Here is a 26547-nt window from a genome sequence, read left to right as displayed (position 1 = left end):
TATACAAATATTGATAAATTATAATATAATTAGATATAATAAATTTTTATTTTTTTCTAAGATTTAAATTATTTTTTTTTAAACTTACTAAAGTTAAAACACGATATATTGATAAGAAAATATAATTATGTTTAAAGTGTATTTTCTTAACAAATATAACTATAAATTAAATATCTGATAAAGATATATGTATAGAAAAAATAGATTGTTAATATGTATAATAGAATCTATATTCATTTGTTATTTAAGTTAGTTTTTTAAAAGTGTAACACAAATACTAAATAAAAAAACATGTTATAGAAAATGTAACAAAATGATATAAATAAGGTGTTACCAAAAAAACAAAGTTAAAAAGCACAAATTATTATATTTATAGAAGATGATGGATTAAATTAAAATTATGTTTATAGAAGATGGTGGATAACATTATTGTAAATAAAATTCAATTGAATAATATAAATTATGTTTGTGTCACATTCAAAATTAATGGCAGAGTCATTTTTAATAGAATTTATATACAATAAAAAAGCAACCATTAAAAAAATTAAATACAAACAGAAATTTAACCAAACATTCAATTAAGGATAAATCAAATAAACAACCAACTTCCAAAGATAGTCACTTCAAAAAACAAATGTTAAAAAAACCAAACATAAAATATCCAAAAGTAATAGAAATACTTAAGATGTAAAACAAAACCGAATAAATTTAAAAACAAAGTTTAACCGTTCACTTAGAAGGGTTCTCCAACTTAGGAGTCAAAATAGCTGTAACATCACATGCTTCATTGGTCTTCCCAATCTCTTCAAAACTCTTCGCCTTAACCTTAGTTGCAGACATGCTAGGTTGATCATCAACTTCAAAAACTTCAACCAACTTTCTCTTTAGTTTGTCGTCAGAAGACGTTGAAACTACCTTTTCCTCACTTGCCACATCCTAATCATCAACATTTGAATTCGGAGTCTGGTTATCTCCAATATCTGAAACCTGTTATTAATAAAGTAATCAACATCAGACAATCATGTAACAAATGTTTGTTTCACCTATATATATAAATTTGAATTATAATATTTAACAAATATATATACCTTAACAGAAACAGAACCAGATGATTGAATTCCGACATAGACGCTCCCAAAGAAACAGAATTAGAATCGGTTTGCTGAAAATTAAAAGGGTAACAAAAAATTCATTTAATGGAAATTACAATAACTATAAAAAAAATGTAGCATTAAATAATTACCAAACGACTATGCTACCTTTTCTGCAATTCACTGAGAATATTTGTGTCATCAGTAAGCTTGTTTATACCGGAATCCTCCACACTGTTTCTGAAATTGAACTCTGCCACATCGATTTTAAAAGCAAATTTCTTTTCTAACAGAGAATCCAACTCTGCAGGGAATCCATCATTTTCAACATCATTCTGTAAAATAAAAATAAAAAAAATACTTAAAAATACAAATTGTGAACTATTATGTATAAAAATCTTTAAATTTACTAAAAATTAACCTGCTTTTGAGAATCAATCAATTCAGCTGCAGTTTTGTTGATCAGCATTTTAGCATCTCTATCGAAGAGAGTCAACGACACCACACCAGTCGAATCTTGAACCCTTATCTTTATCTTGAATCTATATAAATTTTAAATTAGGTTACTACAAACCAAAATAGAATACTGAATATTTTGTAAATAAATATTTGAATTTGTTTTCACTAATTACCTAGGTGTAGGAACAACACCTAAAACATGTTTTGCATTCATATTCAGTTACCCCCTCACCAACATTTTCCATTAGTTTACGGCTACAAGTATTACACCCAATGTAATACCACTCTGTATCTGGACATATGGCCTTAGTTGTACCAAGGATAATGATATTCTTAAGCTGCAATAGCATAAAAAACAAATTATGCAATATAATGGTTTAAATAGTGAATTTAATAATTAACTTACAAATATAATGGTACAAATATCACAAATGTTAAACAAATCTGTAGCTTTCAAAAACTCATCATCAACAGAAGAGAGCACATTGACTGGAATCGGCTTACGAATAGAGACATCATTGGCAATCAGGATTTCGGCCAAACTACGTATATAAAATTTACACATTTAATACAAAGTATAAGGGCTAAAATTTAAATAACCAAATCTAATATATCAAAGAAAATAAAGTAAATAAAGAAAACAAAATAATATACCTGTTTTTGTATTCTTCAATCTCAAATAAGTAGTCATTAATGAACAAACGGCTAACATTAGATCCAAAAGAATTGGACACATAGACTTTCTCTACAAAAATAGAATATTAATGAATAATAAATTAGATTAAGTTAGATTAAGGTGCTATGCTTCTATTTCAATTAACTTGAAAACACTAAATATTATTACATTTACCATCAGAACCAGTGTAATACTTAACCCTACCAAACTGGAGAACAATAACGGCATGTGGTTCATCAAAATGATCAATGACATATTTAGAGAGCTCGGAAGCATAATGATCCCATAGCGTGAGATACACACAGTTTCCACTAAAATATGAATAAGTGTTTAGAATCAAGATAATGTAAGTTAACAAAATTATTTAAATAAAATATCTACAAACAGTGGTACCTTAAATCACATAACTCCATTGTACACTTGTTTTTGTCTTTGACGTTTGAAACATTCGTCTTGAAAACATGAACCACATGACCAATTATATCTAAAAGAAAGAATTAAATAAATTAAGGCAAACATTAACTGGAAATCTAAGGATAAATTGAATAAATAATTTCTTTGAATAGTAATAACAATTTACCAATTGTGGACTTCAAAGAAATTTGTTTATTGATTACTGATTCAAATGAAATCATTTTGAATCTGACCTTCAAAATCTTGGCATGGATTAACATGAGTGTTTGGTCCAAACACTAATTTGTTGGGAGAATCAATAACTCTGTAGTTTGATCCATTTAGACCAACGCAAGGATTAACAATAGTAAGAGTAGAGCTTTCCTTCAAGAATCTTTTGAATCGAAAGATATCCTGTTTGTAAACGGTGGCTTGGATTCGATTCTCCTGTCATTAAAGATATAAGTATTAATTTAATGATATAATGTAGAAAGTATAACATATGTACAGATTAATAAATACAGTGTTACCTCTTCATCCATTAAAACCATCTCCATCAAAAAATCATCATTGACAATTTTGTTATCTTTGATACTCCAAAGCCTCAGAACTCTAACCTTAAGAGTTGATGTTGATGTTTTGAGAACATCAATCTCATTTAGCATGGTAAAGGTCTGAGCTTCTATTAACATATGCTTAAAATGAAATATAAAACAGTTAAATAAAGTGACAGAAAACTAAAAACAATTATCAAAAGTGTAGAAGCTTACATGATAAAGAAAATACGAATGGGATAAAATGAATATGATTATGAAAAATGAATATGTGATTACATATTATATAGTAGAATGTAGAGAGGTTTAATTTTGTTAAACATGTTATGTATAGAAAGTTTATTAAAATATAATCAAATATAATCAACCGTATTATATTAAATTATAATATCCAAAAATAACTGATTGTTTCTAAAAATATAAATGTTTTTTTAAAGAAATTTGAATTTGAATTTGAATATAATCATACCGTTCATATATTCTAAATAAAATACTCCAAAAATAAGTTATTGTTTCTTAATATAATATCAAATACGGTTATTTTAGTCAAAAACTTTAAAAATAATAATATCAAAATAAATAAAGAACATTCAATTTGTAAATTATTTATTTGAATACGGTTATTTTAGTCAAAACTTTCAAAATTTATGAGTTGAAAAGTAAGTCAAAACGTAAACTAATCTTGGAATTAGTTAGCTACATTGTAATAAATCATTGAATAAATTATTTTTGGAACATGAATATTATAATTTAATATGTAATTTAAAATTTAATTATATACTAAATTGCAGGAAAATAAATCAAATAGTGAACGGAAATTGATAGACAATTATAACATAAATTGGAAAATCACCGGAAACCAAATAAGAATACATTATGACAGTTGACTACATAAAATATTTTGAAATTGCCCGCAAATTAAATGAATATACGGTATAAAATGAAAATCTAAACAGAAATTGGTCGAAATAAAAATATAAATAACAAAGTGGTCGGAAAACAATGAAGAGTTCAATTATGATTGTTGACTAAAGAAAATAATATATAATTGACCGTAAAATTTATTTTAACATAAGGTTATGTTATAAAAATTAATTATGAACAACTTAATCGTTTGGCTGGACTATATTCATCGGATGTTATTATAATAATTAAGAATCTAAAGGTGAAAAAAATCGTCTGTTAATTACCTTTATCATGTTCACCGGAGAATCGATCTGTTATAAGAAACATCAATTGCGAGAAAAAAACCTTATTGCATCTGGTATGACAAACCATGAATTGAACGGAAACCAAACGATTGTAGACCTTTCCAAAGATGGAACTGAAGAATAACATGGTGAATAACGGAGAAGGCGGAATACGACGGCCGGAATTAGTGTAGAATAGTAGCGGCGTATTAGGTTTAGCTAAGTTTGGTATGTTCGTATAGAGATTAGAGAGAAAAATGAGTGGCTGGATTGTTTGTGGATTATGGAAAATGGACCGATTTTTTTTTTTTTTGATAGGGTTTTGTGGTTAAGATGACAAATGGCACAATTTTAGACAATCTTAGAATGGAAATAAGATGACATGGAAGCCTAGGTAGACACCCTAGTAGTTGAACATGTGAAAACATTGTGTTGATTTAATAGATTAATAAGATGATAATAAAAAGTTATAAAATAATATACTAAAGTATTTAATAGCTATAGTCAATAATGATAAACAAAATTAAGAATATAATAAAACTAATACTCCCCTGACTCTACACATGATAGAGAGTGAGAGATTTTTTTAAGGTTTAATTTAGATCATATAGTCTACTGACTCACTCGATTATTTTCATTTCATCCTAAAAATGAGAGATTACTATCTCAAGATTTGGCCTATTAAAAACTTATATATATTTAAAATTAAAAGTAGTGCATTACAAAAACCATAAATATAGATGTAGCACATGCAATAAGTCAATAATATTTATAAAAAATATAACACTAAGAAAATTAGACCGTCCATTTAGGGGGTGTTTGTTTTTTCTTCAAACATCTTCAAGGGAGCTAATGTCTGCACGCGCGCAGACATTACCCTTGAAGACTGTTTGTTTTTTTTCTTAAAACAGATCTTAAGTTATCTTCTTTCATCTTAAAAGAAAAGCAAAGAAATCTTGCTTAAAACATCTTCGCAAAAAAATCATACTCTTATCCCTTTGAAGCCACCCTCTCATCCACTCCTCCCACCACCGTCCGCCACCACCACCCACCGTACGCCACCACCACCATCCCCCACTGCCACCGTCCACCACCATCCACCGCCACTACCCACCGTCCGCCGCCACTACCAGCATCCACCACCACTACCCATCGTCCGCCACCACCACCACCACCACCATCCATCACAGCCACCACCAATCACCACCGTCCACCACCCACCACAACCGTTCATCACCACCACCACCCACTGTCGGACGCCATCACCGTCAACTACCACCGTCCACCACCCACCAAAACCGTCCATTACCACCACCCACTGTCCACCACCACCACCATCCATCGCCACTACCCACCGTCCGCCGCCACAATTTTATTATTATATTTTCTATGTAACTTGAATAAATGACTTCTATCTTGTGAGATAAGTTTGACAGTTATGCAGACAGTATCAGCTTATAAAAACAAACAGTCTTATATTTTCAGCTTGCAGATCTTCAGACCACATCTTCAGTTGCAGACATGAAAACAGATGAAATCAGCTTGCAGACAGTTTATGTCTGCAAAAACAAACAGCACCTTAAACGACTCAACCGACAAACCTTTATTCATTAAATCACTTCTTCCAAGTTCTACCCGTTCTCTTTGCTTTTATACTAAACAAGCCACACACGTACGGCTATTAATATTTTAATAGTTGGACCCCATTTTGAATTGGTATCTTAAGAATACATCTTAATAAAATAATACTTTTTTAAATGGACAAGTTGAAAATACTAGAATCATGAATGTGTGCACAACAGCTGAACCAAAAAAACTTGTTGAACCAAATATCAACAACAATGGAGACAATGTATCATTGTCAAATAGTCACATTAATCACCATAACATTATAACAGTTTATAATTCAATAAGTTTTATAAACATTTATTGTTGCAATTGATTTTTAAACTAGCTTATGTAATGGTTGCAGTTACATGTATTTCGATTCAGGTACACATTATCATAATATGTATTTCGATTTAGGTATGCATTATCATAATAATATCGTTAAATGGATACACAATACTAACAATCATCTGTTTTTTTATACTTTTAGTGACAATGATTAATTAGTAACTAAAAATTGAAAATTACACACCTTAGACCATATGGTGTGGCCGTGTGGGGTATAAAAGGGGGGGGGGGGTCCGGATAATGGGCGGTAAAGGAGGATTGTTTGTGGGCCATGGCTGCTTTTTTCTCTCTCTCTTTTATTCACACTCATACACACACACAAATGTAGTTTTACAATACAGCGAGACGTTATGAAAAAAGACTTCGAAGCAATGTTTTTCTAAGTGATGATGACGTGAAGGGCGTCAAAGCCACTCGACAACACGTAGTGTGAGAGGTGGAACCGCTACTATATGTGTGACACCCATAGCAACACTTTAATATCATATCAAGTGATCCTTAGTGATAGCTTAAGGGGCAATGATTCCAGTCCTTGTTGCAATGCTAATTAAATATAGTAAGAGCCTACCCTAATAAACCCTGTTCTATTTGCACAATTTACAAAATGGTATTTTTATATAGAAGCTAGAGTTTTCAAAAAGAAAATGTTAATTATATTAGTATTTTAAAGCTTTTAAGAGTTTCGAAAAGCTACACATCAAACAGTGTTTATTTTTTCCTTCTAGAACCTTGTTCTTTAAAAATATAAAACTTAAGATTCCTAAAAGTTCTTTTACCAAATATAATCATGGAATTGTTGATAAAAGTAGGTGGAGTTGAAACTCTAGCTCGAGTTCCCTTTCTTTTTTTAATCACTAGTTTTGCTCTTGCTTTTTTATTTTTTTTATTTTAATTTAATTTTTGACAGACCCCTCTATTAACTAGCCTTTAAATTAAAACCCAGGCCCATGAAAACAACTCGGGTGAGTTAGCTAAGTTGGATGTAAATTTTTGAAAGACCCCTATTAACTTATGTTTTAAGTTTTGAGTAGACTTTTGGATTGGAACATAGCCGCTTCAAAACTAGGTTATGCTTTTTAATAATCTAAAGTATATACTATTTGTTTATAATAAGTCTCTTACCTCAAATGCATAAATCAATGGTATTAATCCACACCAATTACTCACAAATTGTCATATGACCGACGCCACATAACTAGATAGTAAGACATGTTTCATCGACCCGAGTTCATCATCGCATAAAGAACACTTACTATTTATTCTTTTCCAAGATCCCTCGTTTTTTCGGTGCGTATTGAACTTTGCTATTTATGCTTTCAACCCAAATTCATACTTTCATATATGTTGCCTAAAACAATCTCACTCTTTTTTTAAGACAACATTGTCTTTGTCAATAAAAACAAAAATTAAAAGTGTCACTAATCATGCTTCAAACACCAAATATTCATAGTTCCGAATAATAATAAAATATAATCTATTAAATTTAAAATCTTAAAACAATCTCTCTTTTTTTTTCAAAATGAATTTGTCTTTGGTAACAAAAACAAAAATTAAAAGTGTCATTACTCATGCTTCAACCATGAAATATTCATAGTTTATAATAATAATAATAATAATATTATTATTATTATTATTATGCAATGTATTTAATTTAAAATCTTAACAATCTCACTTTTTATTAAATGAATTTGTCTAACAAAACCAAAAATTAAAAGTGTCATTAATCATGCTTCAAACCCCAAATATTCATAGTTTAAAATAATAATAAAATATAATCTATTGAATTTAAATCTAAAACAATCTTACCTTTTTTATAAATGAGTCTTGTCTTTGTTGCAAAAGCAAAAATCAAGTGTGTCATTAGTCTTTAATGAACTAATGGTGAAGTGATAAGAGAGATACTTAGTATTATATGTGATTCAGATTCGGTTCCTACCTTTATCATTAGCTGCAGCAACAACAGATGATAATGTGAGACTAGACGAGCAGACGATGTTCTTTGAATTGAACGAGTTTTATCTCACCGCACTGCCATACATTCAGGTGCCTGTTCACGGGTGTTGGCCTTAAATGAGGGTTTTCTCTAATCAAAAGACAAATACATCACAATATAATGAATTTCGGCCAATAACACATTTAGGGCTTGTTTGTTTCAAGGATTTGTAAGAAATTCTAAGGAATGAGATTTTAAATCCCATGAATTGATATGTTCGTTTCATTAAATGAAAGAATGAGATGGAAACTAAATCCCATCAAATCCCACATTTCATGGGACTTTAAAATCTCACCTATTTGAAAGGATTGTTAAGGATTTTCTTATTAACAATAAAAACCCCTTCAAAATAAATTCAAAAAATTAATAAAAAAAGCATAACTCAAAATATAAATCAAAAACGAAAAATGTAAAATACTAAAACGTTTCCGCCTTTGCCTTCATTCTAAAAAAAAAAACCCAAGAATGAAGAAGATTCCAATTCCAATACATATTAACCAACCAAACACATGACATGGATTCTCAAACATTCCATTCCTATTCCAATTCCAAATCCTTTAAAAAAAGTCCGTTAAGCGAACGCGCCCTTAACGAATTCGTCGCCGGTTATAAAAAAGTGTCATTAATCATGCTTCAAACACGAAATATTCAAAGTTTAAAATATTAATAAAATATAATAATCCATTAAATTTAGAATCTTTCCAATAAATTCTTTCCCATCCAAGTACCTTTCTTCCAAAACATCATCATATGGAAATCTTTATCACCCCACAATCCTCGCCACCAAGGGTGCACGCAACACATCTCTTCTTCTCAATTACTAATTCATCACTTATCTTCACTTCAAGAATGACAAAAATCATCATCTAAATACCAATATCATGACAACCCACTTCAATCCCACCCACAAATCGTTCCCAGCTGACTTGGTTCAGCAAACCCTGATCAAAGTTTGCACCTTTATATGGGTTTTGTTGCGAGATTTTGTTTTGAGTTCGTTCAGGCATTTCGTCGAACACCTGGCAGGGTATGTTTAAATTTCAAAAATTTTAAACTTTTTGTTGCTAATTTCGTTGTTTTGTTTTGCAGATTCGTATATGAATCGTTTCCAAGTGATTTGGTTCAGAAAACCATGATCAAAGTCTGCAATTTTATATGGGTTTTATTACGTGATTTTGCTTTGAACTCGTTCTGGCATTTCGTCGAACACCTGGCAGGGTAAGTCTCAAATTTGGGAATTTTGATTAATTTGATATTAATTATGTTATTTTTTGTTTACAGATCACGAATTGACGATACACGTGAGAAGAATTTGAGTCCAATTGTGGGGTTCAACGAGGAAGAAGACAGTATAGTCCCGAACTTAAGCGGGTTCGATGAAGATGAGAAACCGGAGAAATCGGAGTTTAATTTCGGGTTCCGGTTTCAGTTTCAGCTGCAAGAACACGATTTGGTTAAAAATAAAGGTACCCATGAAGTTAATTTGGAAACTAAGATGAGTACAAGTAAGTACCAGTTTATGTCTGTTCAAGATTTTGGCGGGTTCGTTGCGGAACCAGAATTCGGAAGCTTTACGGTTCAAGAAATGTTTGTTGAAGATGATATTAATATTATTAAAGAAAAGGGTATAATAAAACAGGTTGAAGTTGATAAAGATTTGATTTTTAAAGAAAGTTTAAATCTTGATGAAAAAGATAATATTTTTACAGAAAACGAAGCGTTTTCGGGTCAAATTGGTCAACGGGTTAATGTTTCCGGTACAGATGAAGTTGATAAAGATTTGATTTTTAAAGAAAGTTTGAATCTTGATGAAAAAGATAATATTTTTACCGAAAAAGAAGCATTTTCGGGTCAAACTGGTCAACAGGTTAATGTTTCCTATACAGATGAAGTTGATTCAGTCGGTTGTGACGAAGTTCGAGATTTACACGAGAAACCCGAGTCGAGTTTCGGTGAAAATGTCGTTTTGAAGCCGGAACCGGGACCGGGACCGAATAATTGGCTCGGAGAGTTTATTATGAGAAACGAATACGATATTCTCGATTATCAAACCGAATCAGACGAATCGAGTGACGGGTTTTACTCGATTTGTCTTCAAGACGCTGATTCCGTTAACGAACCTGAGTCAGAAAATTTGGTTTCGTCTTTTGAAGAAGAGGTTGACGGTGATTACATTGAACTCGAACCCAATCTCGAAAAAGAATTAAAAAATCTTGATAGTAACGATAAGGATGAATCAGATTCTTGTTTCGAAAGCTCAAGAATATGGGAATTTGATTCGGACGAAGAAGATGATGCGGACGTGTTGTTAGAACATCAAGAATTAATCGGTCAAATGAAAATGGAGTTAAGGAACTCGAGAACCGGAGGTCTTCCCACCATTCTCGAAGAATGCGAGACGCCCCGAGTGGAAGAAGATTATAAACCGTTACAAGTTAACGAGAAGTTAGAGCATAGAGATCAAATGGCGGAAATCCAGAAGTTTTACAAAAGCTATAACGAGAGAATGCGGAAATTAGACGTCTTAAATTACCAAACTTTGCAGGCCATTAGTAAGTTCTCTAACCCTATATTATTTTCTAATTTCATAGGGGTGTGCAAGAAACCGAAAAAATCCAAACCGAAAAAACCGAGCCGAAACAAAAACCGACGGTCTGCTTTTATGTTTTTGTAAAAACTGAAAAAACCCGAAGCGAACCGAATTTCTAAATTTTTGTTTTTTATATTTTATATTAAGTAATTTATAAGAATTTAATAAACATGTAACTCTAATAATTTTTGGTAAAATGTTTAATAGTCTATTATTTTACAATTAACAAAATTATATATACTTAAATTAATTATTTTTTGAAAACTTATTTTTGACCTAAAATTTTCAAGATCAAATGGCAAAAACCAAAAAAACCAAAACCGAACCAAAACCAAAATGAAAATCGAAGAACTGAAACCGAAACCGAACGGTTTCAAATACTCCGAAAACTGAATTTTGGTTTTCGGTTTGGTTTCAATCAAAAACCGCACCGAACCGCACCACGCACACCCCTAATTTAATAGTTATGATTCTTAGTGTGAAAAAGGTTTTCGTTCGAAAAGTTGACTTTTTTAACATAAAAAGTTGACCTAACATCTAACTTTAGTGTTTCTATTTGTAAAAATTGTTTTTATGAGTTGGTCACCAAATTTTTTATGACCTTTAATATTTGGTACCAAGATACTTATTCTCTGCAAATTGCATGATACAAATTCTTTCATGAATATTATTCGTATGCGCCCCTAGACTCGCGTATGGTGAATAATCATCTAAATGTCATTTGCAATCAAAGTCTGCTTTTCATATATTCTCCACTTTACAAATAACCATTCATTACTTATATTGAATGTATGAGTCTAAAAGTCAAATCCCAAGAATTTTGTAAACTATTTCAAGATCCAATTTTTATCTTGATAAAACATTTTTTTTTGTTTTTATGGTTATACCATCCCTTGCATATTTTTCTATTTTTAGTATTTGTTTTTAATGGCTTTTCAAGAGAAGTTAACCAACAAGTATGTAAGCCGACATGTGTAGATGTTGTTATGGAGACGATGATATCTGTCTTCATACGGCGACGGAGATAAGAAAAAGACTGTTAGTTTTAAAATAAAATAAAATATTTTTTTAAAGGTTATTGAATATATGAGTCTAAAAGTAAAATCACAAGAATTATGCAAACTATTTCAAGATCCAATTTTTATCTTGAAATAGAATTGATAATTTTTTTTTAGATTTTATGGTTATACCATATTACCATCCCTTGCATATTTTTCTATTTTTAGTATTTGTTTTTGATGGCTTTTTCAAGAGAAGTTAAACAACAAGTATGTAAGCCGACACGTGTATATATTGTTATGGAGATGATGATATCTGTCTTCATACGGCGACGAGGATAAGAAAAAGACTGTTAATTTTAAAATAGAATATTTTTTTTAAAGATTTGTTTAATGAAAAATGCTTAAAAAGTAGGTTTTGTTTGATGTTTGATACTATCAACTTGCATATTAATAATTGTCCTAAGTACATGATGTCACTATCACATCTAAATGAAGAGCTCAAGGGGTATGCCCCTTGTAATCAATAATCATATAACATGGTTCTTGCTTTACACTTTTAAATTTTTTATATAGTAGTAAATTACACTTTGTGTTGTTCAACTATAATATAGGTTAGCTTGTAGGTTGTGTCCTATAACTTCAATAATTACAATTACAATTTACAATGAATGCCCTTTAATAGAAGCTAGATTTTCTGTCAAATTTTAAAATAAATGACAATTTTACCCCTACAACTAAAGGACGGAGTATGTAACCTAAGGGTAAAATCGTCATTTTGCAAATGTTTTAGCTGGAAATCTAACTTCATATGTCCTTTCTGCTAAAAAAAGATCTCTGTTAACTTTTTTTCTGAAATGACTATTTTACCCTTACAAGTGATGGACAAAGTGTGTAATGCAGGAGTAAAATCGTCATTCTTAAAAAATTATCAGAAAATATAACTTCTTCACTTGTAACGTAAGGGTAAAATCGTCATTTTACAAATGTTTTAACTGAGAATCTCACTTCATATGTCCTTTCCGCTAAAATAAATCAGACTTCTGTTAACTTTTCTGGAATGACTATTTTACCCCTACAAATGAAGGACAAAGAAGGACAAAGTGTGTAACGCAGGGGTAAAATCGTCATTCTAAAAAAGTTATCAGAAAATATAACTTCTTACGCCATTTCCACTAACATAGGTTAGACTTTCTGTTATTTTTTAAAATGACAATTTTATCCCTACAACTAAAGGACATGACTTGTAACACAGGGGTAAAATCGGCATTCTAAAAATGTTAACAGGAAATTTAACTTCTGTATTATAAGCTTATATTAAATGAAAAAAATAATTAATTTATATAATTTCTCTAGATTTTCTGAGGATGAAGCATCCAGAGCAGACAAACACAGGTGAAAACGCGTCACTTTCCGCGATTAAATCTATTCTTTTACCAAGTTTATGGCCTTGCAAATTAAGACGAATTTACGCGGACCCCACATTAAAATCCATCACCGAATTACATAAAGATTTAGAGATCGTATACGTTGGACACGCTTGTCTTTCATGGGAGATGTTGTATTGGCAGTACAAAAAAACAAAAGAATTACAACTTTATGATCCGCAAGGATACCGATCGTATAACCAAATCGCCATCGAGTTTCAACAGTTTCATGTTCTGCTTAGAAGGTTCACTGAAGATGAACTGTTTCAAGGGCCTCGGGTTCAGAATTACACAAAGCAACGGTGTGCGCTTCGTGGTCTTCTTCAAGTTCCCGCTATTAAAGGTATTTTTTAAAGTTGAACATATTATATATTTTAAGTTATACATGAAACATTTTTTGTCTAATGTTTTAGAAGTGTTCTGTAGTTTATTCGTTTGTCATTGTCGTATGCGATTATGTGTATATTTTTTGATGTGACTACAATGATTTAGGAGGTTTTATATAATAATAGTTAAAATGATCATGATGATGATTGTATTAATAACATAAAATGATAAAAATAGATGTCAAACTACCAAGATAGTGAAAGTTAAGAATGAAACCGCCACAAAAAATACGAAAAATGCTACCTCAACAAAACTTGACCGTTCTGTTGGAGGTAAACACATCTATATTTGAATAAGACATATTTCTAAAGGATGGAATTTTACGGAAAAATCGTGAAAATGCGTCGTTTTTACTGATAACTTCTATATGGCTATGCTTTACTCTCGGTTTGAATAAATGATTTATGAGGTCTTATCTATTAAAAATACACTTTTTATGACTTTCAACCTTTTTTTTAAAATTAAATTGTACCTGTTTGTCATGTTATTTTAAAAATAAACATGATCTTGGATCGACTCGTTCGTTTCTAAACGGGCCGAAATTTGCACCTTTTGTCGAACGTAATACACAAGTGATATCAAATTAGAAAATGAACATAGTTAATTTAACTCCTATAAGTCAAAAGTTGACTTTTTGAAAAAAAATGTTTGTTTCTTGATTCTTTTGAAAAAGTTTGTTTCTTGATTTAAAAAAATGTTTCTTGAAAAAAGTTTGTTTCTTGATTTTTATTGCAGACGACAATTTGAAACAAAAGAAGGCAATGAAGGAAGAACAGGAGGAAGCAGTTTCAATATCAACAATGGTGAAAATGATCAAAGAATCCATGGGGGTATTTTGGGAATTTCTTCACACCGATAGAGACACTACAAATTTATTCTTAACCATAATCCTTCAAGGCAGTAAAGCATATCTCCAAGACCCTGCAGACTATAACCTTTTTATGGACATCAAAACAGTTTACCAAAAGGTTATACTTTTAACTTGCTTGTACTCTATGCGACAACTATGGGTGTGCAAGAAACCGAAAAAATCGGAAATTCCAAACCGAAACAAAAACGAAGGTTTGGTTTTATGTTTTTTGTAAAAACCGAACTAATGGTTTGGTTTTGGTTTAGCATGTAATAAAAAACCGAAAAACTGAACCGAACCGAATTCCTAAATTTTTATTTATTTGTTGTTTTTTATTTAAGTAATTTATAAGAAATTAATAAATATGCAACTCAAATATTTTTTTTATTATTTTTGTTTTGTTTTTTATTTAAGTAATTTATAAGAATTAAATAAATATGTAACTCAAATATATTTTTTATTATTATTTTTTGTTTTTTATTTAAGTAATATATAAGAATTAAATAAATATGTAACTCAAAACATTTTTTTGTCAAATGTATAATAGTCTAGTAGTTATCAATTAACAAAATTATTTTTTACCTAATTTCAATTTTTTTGGGCCAAAAATTCTCAAGCTCAAATGGCAAAAACCGAAAAACCGAAACCGAACCGAAACCAAAACAAAAACCGAACCGAAACAAAAACCGACGGTTTGGTTTTATGTTTTTGTAAAAACCGAACTGACGGTTTGGTTTTGGTTTTGCATGTAATAAAAACCGAAATAACCGAACTGAACCGAATTCCTAAATTTTTATTTATTTTTTGTTTTTTATTTAAGTAATTTATAAGAATTAAATAAATATGTAACTCAAATATTTTATTGTCAATTGTATAATAGTCTTTTAGTTAACAATTAACAAAATTATTTTTACCTAATTTCATTATTTTCGGCCAACTTTTATTTTTCAGTCTAAAATTCTCAAGCTCAAATGGCAAAAACCGAAACGCAACGGTTAAAAAATATCCAAAAACCGAAGTTTTGGTTTTCGGTTTGGTTTTAGTCCAAAATTGCACCGAACTGCACCACGCACACCCCTAGCAACAACATCTGTACATTCTAAAACTTTTCTTGGTTAATTTCACAGAAAGAGAGGAAGCTAAAAGACTTGCTACGAACCGGAAACTGCATAGTCAAGAAGTTTCAAAAACAACAAGAAACCATATTGGACCAACACATGTTCGTGTCACAAGTCGAACTAAGGTTAGTTTCGAGAGTTTTGAACTTGCCAAGATTGAGTAGAGATCAGTTGATTTGGTGTCAAAGCAAATTAAACAACATAAAGTTCGTCGATCGGAAGGTTCGAGTCGAAGATAGTTTGTTCTTGCTTTTCCCATGTTGAAAGATATAAAATTTATCAAAGATATTATTTGTAGAAGTTGTAATAATCCCACTTCTATATCTTTGATCCATTGTTTTTTTTATAAAGGAAGATGAAGAAGTAGTGGATGTAGTAATTAGTAAAAACTAGAAATTGGTTATACTTATTTTGGTGGATATAATATAAGGGTGTATGTATGTATGTTACATATGGATTTTGATATCTTTTATTAATGAATTTATTGTAAATTTTAAGTTTTGATTGAATATGGATATTTGCAAATTTTCTTGTGTAGAATATATATGTTTTGGGGCTATTTATATGTTGATGATTATTTGTTTGTAAAACATTACATACAAAAAGTGACAATGTTAGTAAATATAAACCATAACAGTAAGTCCATCTGTTAGGCTATGCGTAGTGGAGGGGTTACAAAATGGAGCGTTTTGCGCCATGTGGCGCCCAGTCAGCAAAGGGTAGAAATTTGTTTTTAAGGTGTAATTGTGTAGGGGCTACAAATAGTAATATATGTGTATATATATATATATAACACATACTAATATAATAATATTCATTTCTTCCTTTCTGGCGACAAAAACATCCCGCCTCCGCCCCTTTTCGCCCCAATATCGCGCCGGGGGGGGGGGGGGGCGTTGTTCCTTCAAAAATTCGCCCAAATTCGCCTGTTTTTTCCCAATTGTTATATACTTTTTCTAGGTTTTTTAAGCTTATTTATTATTTATTTTATATACATCTTTTTGTGAATTTTATATATTGAGAATAAATTGTCAGGTTGTTAAAAAAGCTTGCGGCTCAAAGCTAGCTCGATAAAAGCTTAAATGATGCTAATAAAAAACACTTGATTTGAAATGACCTTATCTGAGCTGGCTCATTTTTGTAATCGAGCTGATCCCTAACCCACCACTGGTTCGGTCATGATTTGAGGATGTAGGTCGTTATTGGGCTCGTTTAACTTCAAGCTCTGATAACGATCCAACGAACCGAATCATGACCCGAGCTGAGCGTGGGTCGAGATCGACTTGGTTAAACAAATTGAGCAAGCTTGGCTCATGTCATTTCAAATCAAGTTTTGTAGCTAGTTTCACTTGAGTTTTTATCGAGTGAGCCTGAGCTGTGATCATTTCGAACGTTCCTAAACGTGCTTTATTTGAGGCTCGGGCTTGATAAGGCTTGGATTGTTTTGTTTTTTTTTTTTAAAATATCTGTTCTAGTGTAACTTGTGAACGGCTTGGCTTGTTTGCACCTGTAGATTTGTATAATGATAATGAGGATGATGATAAAACTTGACGGATTATTAATGATTTCTCTTTGTTTAAAGAGAAAATGATCTTGCAACCAGCTACTACTGACTCATTATCATATATAGACTATTATATTGGTTTCGTTTTTATTGTTTCTCGATTGTTTATCTATGGCGCGTGTATGAATCATCGTGTTGTGTGTCTTCTTTGTATCGGTTCATAGAACCTCTCACAATCTCACTAGAGAGTAGTATGGTATTTGTGAGAGCGTAAGCCAATGTGGCTCACTTGCCCCTCACGTTATGACCGTGGGGGTAGGTTAGTTAAGTTGGACTACGCTCATGTGAACACCGTACCACTTTCTTGTGAGTGGTTTTGAGAGCTGTCATATGTAACATGAGGATTCAATTAATGGTTTATTCATGGTATGAAATTATTCAATATTCACATAGCCTATTTGTTTAGTTTTTATTTTTTTTATAGTTTTTATGATAATTTTTAATTTAACATTTAGTTCTATGTTGTTCAAATAACTTGGCTTTAAAAGAGTGGGATACATGATTTTGTTATTTTTTTTATTATGAATATTTTGATATAAATTTTAGCGAAAACTAAGTTGTGTTCGAAATAAAGTATTTTTTGGTTTTGTAAACGGTTTTCACCGACTTTTCAACATGATATCCAACCGACTTTTATTTACTAAATATAATTAAATATTATTAACAAATAGTTTTATAAACATTCATTGTTTTAATCTTGCAAGTATCGAATGATCAGTCTCTCAGTTGGTTTTATAAAACGGTTAACATTTGTATATAAATTCAGACTCCGCACTTGAGGCCAGCTGAATACAAGAGATCAAGATTACCTAGGAACCGAAGAACTGTTAACCGAGCTTATGGTGGAGTTTTATCTGCTGGTGCTGTAAGAGAAAGGTATTATACATCTTCTACTACTTTGTCTTCATTGTTAAATTTGAGTGTTTTGTTTGTTTACACGAAAATGTTGTTGGGTTGTTTGTAGGATCGTTAGTGCGTTTTTGGTCGAAGAACAAAAGATTGTGAAGAAGGTTTTGAAGATTCAGAAAGCTAAAGAAAAAACCGCGTCAAAGAGCTAGATATTGAATATGTATCGGGTCGCTTTTGTTTCTATTTCGTTGTTAATTAAATCGTTCTTTTTTTAATCCTTTTAAATTCATTCGCTGTTTTATTTATTTTAAATTTGCATTTCCTAAATATCTGGTTATATTCCGGAGGTTCACATTATACGACGTTTGCTAACAATAACGTCTTGCTTTCGAGTTCAGATTGAAGTCGAACCAACCAACCGAACTAAAGTGACTAACCCAAACTAGTAATCGTTTATTGAAGTTATAAAACCGAACCAATCAAACTTCTAAACCAAACCGAACTGACCTATACAAATGAATCACAAAACTTGTTTGAATGCTTGTTAATAGAAAGTTACCTCCAAAGTTCATTAATAATTAAATTAATACTACTACTACTAGAAGTAGAGGTGCACAAACCGGGCATTTTTAGGAACCGATTCCCGATATGGTCAACAAAAGTCAACGCCGGATCGGGTAGGAACCAGTTCAGGCTATAGTTGAGTATTTGACTGGGTTTTTCAGGTTTTTTTGGGTGGTTGGGTTGGTTTTGACTGAGTATTGGTAAAACTGGTTTCGACGGGTCAGGGTCAAGTCTTGTTCCGGGTACGAGTAGCAATTGGTTCCGGGTCCGGTGCAGAGCCGAGAAAATTGCGCATCTTTATTTTTGGCCAATTTTTGCACCCAGCATATTTAAGCCCAAATGTAAAACCGAAAAGTGACTCATAACCGAATCAAACCCATAAAAGACACGAAAACTAAAAACTAGGGATTTGATTAACAGTTACTAGATTACATAAAAAGACATGGATATTTTTATAAACTACATATCATTATAGTTACACCCGAGTGTCCAATAATAATTCATACATAGTACATGCATCATAATCAAACCTAAATGACAATAACCAAGCCCTATAAAAGCTTCAAGTACAACATTAGTATGATAAAAGTACCTAAAAAGACATGAACGTCTCACTTATGATTCGATCAAAAGCCCAAAAACATACATTTTCGAGCTTTTTAAGGCATATAAGTGCCACCGTACCTCCTCACGGCCTCATGACTATCAATAGCACTCCCCATATTAGTGAAGTTATTACGAGGATCATTAGACTTAGCCACGAAAGCAGGTCGTGCATATCGCCTCTGTGGTTCAAGCGGTTGTGAACGGGTAGACAGATCATCAAGCACCCCTCTTCGCCTTGGGTCCGCACGTGGTGAATAATACACGGATTCTTCAAGTAATCCCAAAGCTTCATTGACATTATTAGTCGAGGTTGTGAGGGGATGATGTGTGGCAGGTGGACCGGCAGCCTGCCAAGTCTTATTAGGACCGGAAACATTTCCGGTCCTAACATAACCTGGTCCTGAGTGGACCCGATTTGATTCTTCAGAAAAGTAACCACGATTATAATTATTTGGGCTGATGGGTGGGCTTGAGTTTTCATAGTTGCGCCCATATTTCGGCTCATAGTCATCAAAAAGGTTCTTGGGTGCCTATTTGGGCCCACCTGACAAGTTTGGGGAGTGACCGTACTCCTTCAAGAGCTCAGCTTTTGCAGGAGAACCGACATAGTCGGTGTGCCCATGAGTCGGGCCATGAACCCGCTCAATGTTCTTGGTGTCAACCACATACTGGTTACCCGAGTGTTTGGGTTCATGATCATAATAACCACCTCGTTGAGTTGGGATATTGGTGTAGGTCGAGTAGCCTTTTGTCACATACGTGTTACCTGCCATTCGTAAATGATTTATGTGTTTGTTTTTGCTCGGTTTGGCTTTGTTTGTGAAATGATCAACTATGTTTGATCTCCTTTTATAGTACAACTAGGTAGTTCGATGCCATTAAGATATTTTCGTGTTGTCCATTGTTTTTTAAGATTAAGATTCTATTTGGAGACATTACGAATCGAATTTAGGTATTTGATCTTTCGATCATACAAGTGGCATAGAACATATTCCTATATGTTGGCTTCATGGTGAAGAAGAATGGTCTTTTAACTCTTATGTAGTACTACTACTCATCAAGACCAAAATCTACTTTTGACATATTCTATTACTGTATATGTGTTAAGTTATTGTGTCCTTTGAGTACCTTAGCTTCATAATGGTTGAACAACTTTTTATAATAATAAAACAATTATGAGAGTTAACTATTAGAGGATATTATAGAATATATTAGTATAGTTTTAGTATTATAGTGTTATCATAAGTAATACTAAAACTATACTAATATATTCTCTAATATTTACTACATAGATACTATTTGTCGACCTATGGGAGTTTGATATACTAACGACATATTTAGTAACACGATAATATGCTAAGAAATAAACTTGTTAAGACTGAGTAGACGATTCAATCAGGTCTAAACATGTAGAGTATGAAAACTTAAGACTAGCTTAACACATACTACTTCCTGATCTTTATGAATGTTCACTTCAATAGGAAATCTGTTAGGGATTCGGGTATTGCAACACACACACATAAAACATATAATCTGCAAGAGAAATAATCAACAATAAACGAAGATGAACACACAATATTTACGTGGTTCTGTCGGCTGACCAACATTCACGGGTTGCAACCAGGATATTTTTCTTATTGCTTTCTGCCTCACTCGTGATGAGGAATTACAAGTACAAGGTTAAATAGATACAAGATTATGGTTTTCTACTTGTTCAACAAGAAAACTAATATGAGCTTTAATTAAAACAAAGCGAGCCAACCCATTTGATTTTCTAATATCCTGCTCCATAGTTTTTCTTGAATCGGGCCCAAAACAATCGAGCCTCCACATTAAACCCAACAATATCTTGTTTTACTAGCTCGACTATACAGATAATAACTAATGGTAACAAGCTAGACCACACCGATCGATTAGATGAGAGAGGTCATTAATGTAATTAGCTTTCAGTGTAATAATAGTTACTATAAAATTTATAATATATATTATTCACTATATAAAAAGTGAATGTGAAGAATCACTCAATAGCTAAAGTGCTCTTCATTTATAAGATTCCAACCCATCTTAAGGAACATAAACACGTATACATTTTCTCTGAAATATCAAAGAATATAACTACAATATATACCATGTGATCGATAAGCTCGGAATATTTTTATCTGTGTATCACGACCCTTCCTTTTTCTTAAATTCGACCTTTTTTGAGACGTAAAACGAAATGGAGACTTCACAATAAAAGAAAAACCGACACAATCTAAGCGATATCATATATAACGACCCTTTCTTAATCGTTGGTTTTAGACGTTTAATCAAACTATCTTTCTTAGATTTGTCTTTGTTGCAAGTTTATTCCTTTATCGTCGATTTTAGTTCAATTGAACTAATTTTTTATACTTGTCTCCGTTGCAAGTTGATTGAATCGTAAACCAAAACGTGACTAATGAAGATAACGGGAAGTGAAAGTATTAAGAATTAATATTAATGCAAGTGAAAAAGCAAATGGATACATCATTTATGTACAAAAATTCAAAATATAATACGCAATTTCTTCGTATGTAAAAAATAGGGTCGTATAGGTGGGACCGAGTGTCTGGATAGTTGGCATGTGTGTCTGTATAGATGAAGCCTAAAAAATAGATCTCCTTCCTAGGATTTCTTTGATACCCCAAAAGTTCAAGCCAAAATATTACTCAAAAGATCGTGTACAAGAAAAATATATAATCAAACAAAATTCGTAAAGATATTAGGAGCAAGTGCTTATAAACACTCAGTGTGCACGACTACACGTTATGATGCTAGAACATATGTTGTATCACACGTTATGATGCTAGAACATATGTTGTATCACATGCTGTAAAGAAACTAAACTTGAAATATTGTTGAGATAAGTTCTAAATAAACCAATTAACGATTCTGTAAACAAGAAATCACAATACCATAGATCCAAAACAAACACGACTTACGATTCCCATAACAAGATTAAGGACATCATTACATCAACATGACGAGTCTTATGAACACAACCTTGCAAATATGTAGAAGACAAATGATGCAGCGGTAAAATGATAACGAAAATCAAATCACGTTGATTCTACGAATTCCAGTGATGAACTTCCAGAAACCCCCAAATCTACCCAAAGGTCAGGGAAATATGAAGAGAAAAATAGTTATTATTAAAATTCGAGCCTCTCTCCAAATTACATAACCAACATACAAATAAAGGTTCTAATACGAAATGGGCCTAAAAAAGGCCATGGGCCAAACACAAACCCAAAAACAAAAACATAAAAAGTGCTGAAAAACATAAAAAAACCCATAACTTTATTTAGAAGGCGTTTTTGGGCTTCGGACAGGGGCCAAACCGCCATAGGCGTTTGCCATAACGTGCTCCTCGTCTCAAGCTTCGATTTGACTGGTAATAGGCCTGAAACGGAGCTTCGTGGGCCACCTTTGGAGGCGCGATCATAAGCCTCCAAATATAACATGGACTGTTCTTCAATACTTGGGCCTCCATCAACAAAGAACAAAAGACTATCAGAACTAGTAGACGTGTGTAAGAGATCGAATCAGAATTCATTTAAGTGGACAGCTTTGAGTGTGAAAATTAATATGCAACTTTCTCTTCACTTGACTTGACAAAAAAGCCCGGGCTAGACAATAACAACAGACCATGGGCCATAGCTTGAGAGAGGCCGAAATGCTACAATTTCTACAAAGTACTTCTGCACTGCTTCATTAAGCTATAAGCCCACTCCTCAGTTTACTAGCTCTTACAAAATATGCAATTAAACAACAAAAAAAATATTTAAGCACATTTTAGACTAAAAGATAGTATCCCAAATATATATTGTTTATTGAATTGGTAAAGATATATCCATATATTTCATAATTTCAACACATGCAAATAAGCCGAAATGATTCATAATGAAGTACAACAACTAGGATTAAGCTCATAAACTCACCATGTAAGATCAAGAACTAAAATTACCAAATATATTAAAAAAAGATATTGTTTATGAAATGGAAACTTAAATCAATCTCTTGGGGAGTTGCACCAACAACGTCATTCAAGGTAAACTCCTGCTTCGACTTATCAGCAGAGGGTCGCTAAAAAACATATGTTCCAAAACGCTGTTGTTGGTAAACATTTTGTTTTTCACGCCTACTCTTATTAGCCTACAAGCTAAGCGTGACAACTCATGGTTGGCTAGGATTTGGATCTCATCATACTTTTAATGATTTGGCTTTAGCCTCCTTGGCCGGCTAGGCGGCTAGCCCAACGTGACGGCTTCTCATTAAAGTAAGTGGGACCAGTAAGAAACTTGAAGGCTTAAATCTTGTGTCTATTTTGATACTTTTCCCTAAACAGAAGTTTTAACGATATGTAATTTCTTAGGTTTTATTTATATGTTTTAAATTAAATTCACCTTTAAAAAAGTAGTGTTTACATCAAGACTAAAACTTTGGTTTTAATATATTTCGGTTTGAAAATTAGAAATATGTCAAGCATGTTGCTCGAAATATCATGTGATTTCGTGTTTAGTCTAATTTTTCCACCACAAAGCCCCTTTTCTGTGTTGAAATTTTCTCGGCTCGGGTGGGCTTGCGTACAACATGTAGGCCTCATTACTACCCGTGACACCAAGTATCCCTCTTCGCCTTGGGTCCACACGCGGTGGGTTTGTGTCAGTGGTGAAGTTATAATATGCATCACTGGGTTTTGGCACAAAAGTATTATACTCATGTCCACTCTGCAGTTTAGGCGCAAACGCAGGATGCCCATGCTCATGCTCATGTCCATGTCCATGTGCACGACCGCGTTGCAATTTAGGCACAAAAGAATAAGACATATGAGTATGAATCTCTGGTTCAGATAGCCCTCTTCGTGTTGGGACCGGACGCGGGGACTTATAAGTGGACCTTGTGAGTGGATGACGTGTGGCTGTTAGATCCATGACCTGCCAAGACATATTAGGACCGGAAACATTTCCGGTCCTAACATAGCCTGTTCCTGAATGGACCCGATTGGATTCTTCAGAAAAGTAATCACAGGTATATTTATTTGGGTTGACGGGTGGGCTTGAGTTCTCATAGTTTTGACTCATAATCATCATAATGGTTCTTGGGTGCGTATTTGGGTCCACCCGACATGGTTGGGGTGTGACCGTTCTCCTTCAAGGGATCTAGTTTTGAAGGAGAACCGATGGAGTCGGTGCAACCAACCATTGAGGCTGGAACCCGCGCAATGGCCTTAGTCTCAACCACGTCATAACCGTCTCGTTGATCTGGAATATTGTAGGTCGAGTAGTTTTTCGTCACATACGTGTTACCTGCCATTTTTTTAAAATTTGTTCGAGGGATATTTATGCTTGTTTTTGCTTGGTTTGGCTATGTTTGTGAAATGATAACTACGGTATTTTTATAGTACAACAAGTGGTTTGATGCAATTAAAATATATTCATGAGTTCCACTATTCTAAGATTAAGATTCCATTTGGTGATTTGAAGAATCGAATTTAAGTATTAAATCTTTCTTAATCACAAAAGTAGAACCCATTCCCATTAATATTGGCTTCACTGTGAAGAAGTGTGGTCTAAACTTTTTCAATATTTATCGAGACCAAAATATACTTTTGACGTGCTAACTATATTCTAAATTTCTAATATTATCGTATATTTTAACGTATAAAAAGTAATAGTTATCATAAAGAATTTGCTGTGGCTGTTTGGTAGCCTCTTAACAGTTATTAAGAGGCTACCTCTTATGGCTCATAACCTCTTAATGGTTAAGAGATAGCCTCTTAATGACGGTTAAGAGGCTACCAAACAGCCAGGTTTCAATATTTAGACCCTGTAGGAAGTGTAGTCACGACATAGGGAAATGAAGCATACCATACCCAAAATGACATGAGATAAACAAATTAGACAAAATCAATTAGACTTCATAGTTTCAAGGATATGATCTTTAACAAGATTTCTTCGAGATTTTGCATGAAGGTTAGAGATTTTTAAGGGGCGCTCCTGTCTTGGCTTTTTCATACCATTTTGTTCGTCTTTCTTAAGCGATTCTAATAACTTTCTAAGTGTTTCATATAGGCTACTGACGCCGCAACAAGCACTGTTGTATCGCAACATGAAGGTTGATCCTTTATGTCGATTTTAGTTTTATTCTAACTATTTTTATTTTTTATATTTGTCTCCGTTGCAAGTTGATTGAATCACAAACCAAAACGGGACTATTTAAGATATGGGAGGTGAAAGTATTATAGAATTAATGCAAGTGACAAAGCAAACTTTGGATACATCATTCATGTACAAAACTTCAAAATTTAATGCGCAATTTCTTCGTATATTAAAATAGGGTCGTATAGGTGGAACCGAGTGTCTGGATAGCGGGCCTGTGTGCTTGAATAGAATTGTATAGAAGCGTTAAAACTAAATCTCCTTCCTTGGATTTCTTTGATACCCTAAAAGTTCAAGACAAAATATACATCAAAGATCGTGTATAAGAAAAACATATAATCAAACACGATTCGTAAAGATATTGGGAGCAAGTGCTTATAAACACTCAGTGTGCACGACTAGATGCTATGATGCTAAAACAAATGTTTGTATCACACGCTGTAAAGAAACTTAACCCCTCCAAATATTTTTGAGATAAGTTCAAAATAAACAATTAACGATTCTGTAAACAATCGATCCAAACACACAGACGTTCACAACTGTCATAACACGATTACGGACATCAACATGATGAGCCTTATGAACACAACGGAGAAAATATATAGCATACAAAGAATGAGAGACAATCAGAACCAGTAGACGTGTGTAAGAGATCGAATCAGAATTTATTTTAAGTGGACAATTTTGAGCGTGAAAATTAATATGCAACCTTCTCTTCACTTGACTTGACAAAAAAGCCTGGGCTAGACAATAACAACAGACCATGAGCCAAAGCTTAAGAGAGGCCAAAATGCTACAAAGTACTTCTGCACTGCTTCATTAAGCTATAAGCCCACTCCTCAGTTTACTAGCTCTCACAAAATATGCAATTAAACAACAAAAAAAATATTTAAGCAAAATTTTAGACTAAAAGATAATATCCCAAATATATATTGTTTATTGAATTGGTAAAGATATATCCATATATTTCATAATTTCAACACATGCAAATAAGCCGAAATGATTCATAATGAAGTACAACAACTAGGATTAAGCTCATAAACTCACCATGTGAGATCAAGAACTAAAATTACCAAATATATTAAAAAAGATATTGTTTA

The 26547-nt window shown here is 32.5% G+C and overlaps 1 protein-coding gene and 1 non-coding gene across 2 annotated transcripts; both read left to right on the top strand.

Annotated features, from left to right (window-relative positions):
* Positions 1–8989: 8989 nt before the first annotated feature.
* LOC143597367 (uncharacterized) lies at positions 8990–16137 on the top strand. Its single transcript, XM_077075884.1, has 6 exons — positions 8990–9339; positions 9402–9530; positions 9594–10864; positions 13257–13670; positions 14450–14682; positions 15692–16137. Exons 1-6 carry the CDS (start codon positions 9194–9196, stop codon positions 15944–15946), a joined length of 2448 nt encoding a protein of 815 aa, XP_076931999.1. The 5' UTR covers positions 8990–9193; the 3' UTR covers positions 15947–16137.
* A 1073-nt stretch (positions 16138–17210) lies between these two features.
* On the top strand, positions 17211–17300 carry LOC143597368 (small nucleolar RNA R12). The gene has a single exon (XR_013146893.1). It is a non-coding gene; the product is annotated as a small nucleolar RNA R12 (small nucleolar RNA).
* The last annotated feature ends 9247 nt before the right edge of the window (positions 17301–26547 follow it).

Source organism: Bidens hawaiensis, unplaced genomic scaffold (assembly GCF_021521415.1).
Source record: "Bidens hawaiensis isolate Kalapana, Puna unplaced genomic scaffold, B.hawaiensis_p1.1 tig00048168_1, whole genome shotgun sequence".
NCBI lineage: Eukaryota > Viridiplantae > Streptophyta > Magnoliopsida > Asterales > Asteraceae > Bidens > Bidens hawaiensis.
The sequence above is the reverse complement of the archived record's forward strand: the minus strand, read 5'-3'. Positions and strand labels throughout refer to the sequence as shown.

Excerpts from the sequence above, each read along its gene's own strand:
- LOC143597367 (XM_077075884.1), top strand. The coding sequence starts at position 9,194 with ATGACAACCCACTTCAATCCCACCCACAAATCGTTCCCAGCTGACTTG. Across the intron at positions 9,340-9,401 it reads TTCGTCGAACACCTGGCAGG|ATTCGTATATGAATCGTTTC; the intron begins GTATGTTTAAAT and ends TTTGTTTTGCAG. Across the intron at positions 9,531-9,593 it reads TTCGTCGAACACCTGGCAGG|ATCACGAATTGACGATACAC; the intron begins GTAAGTCTCAAA and ends TTTTGTTTACAG.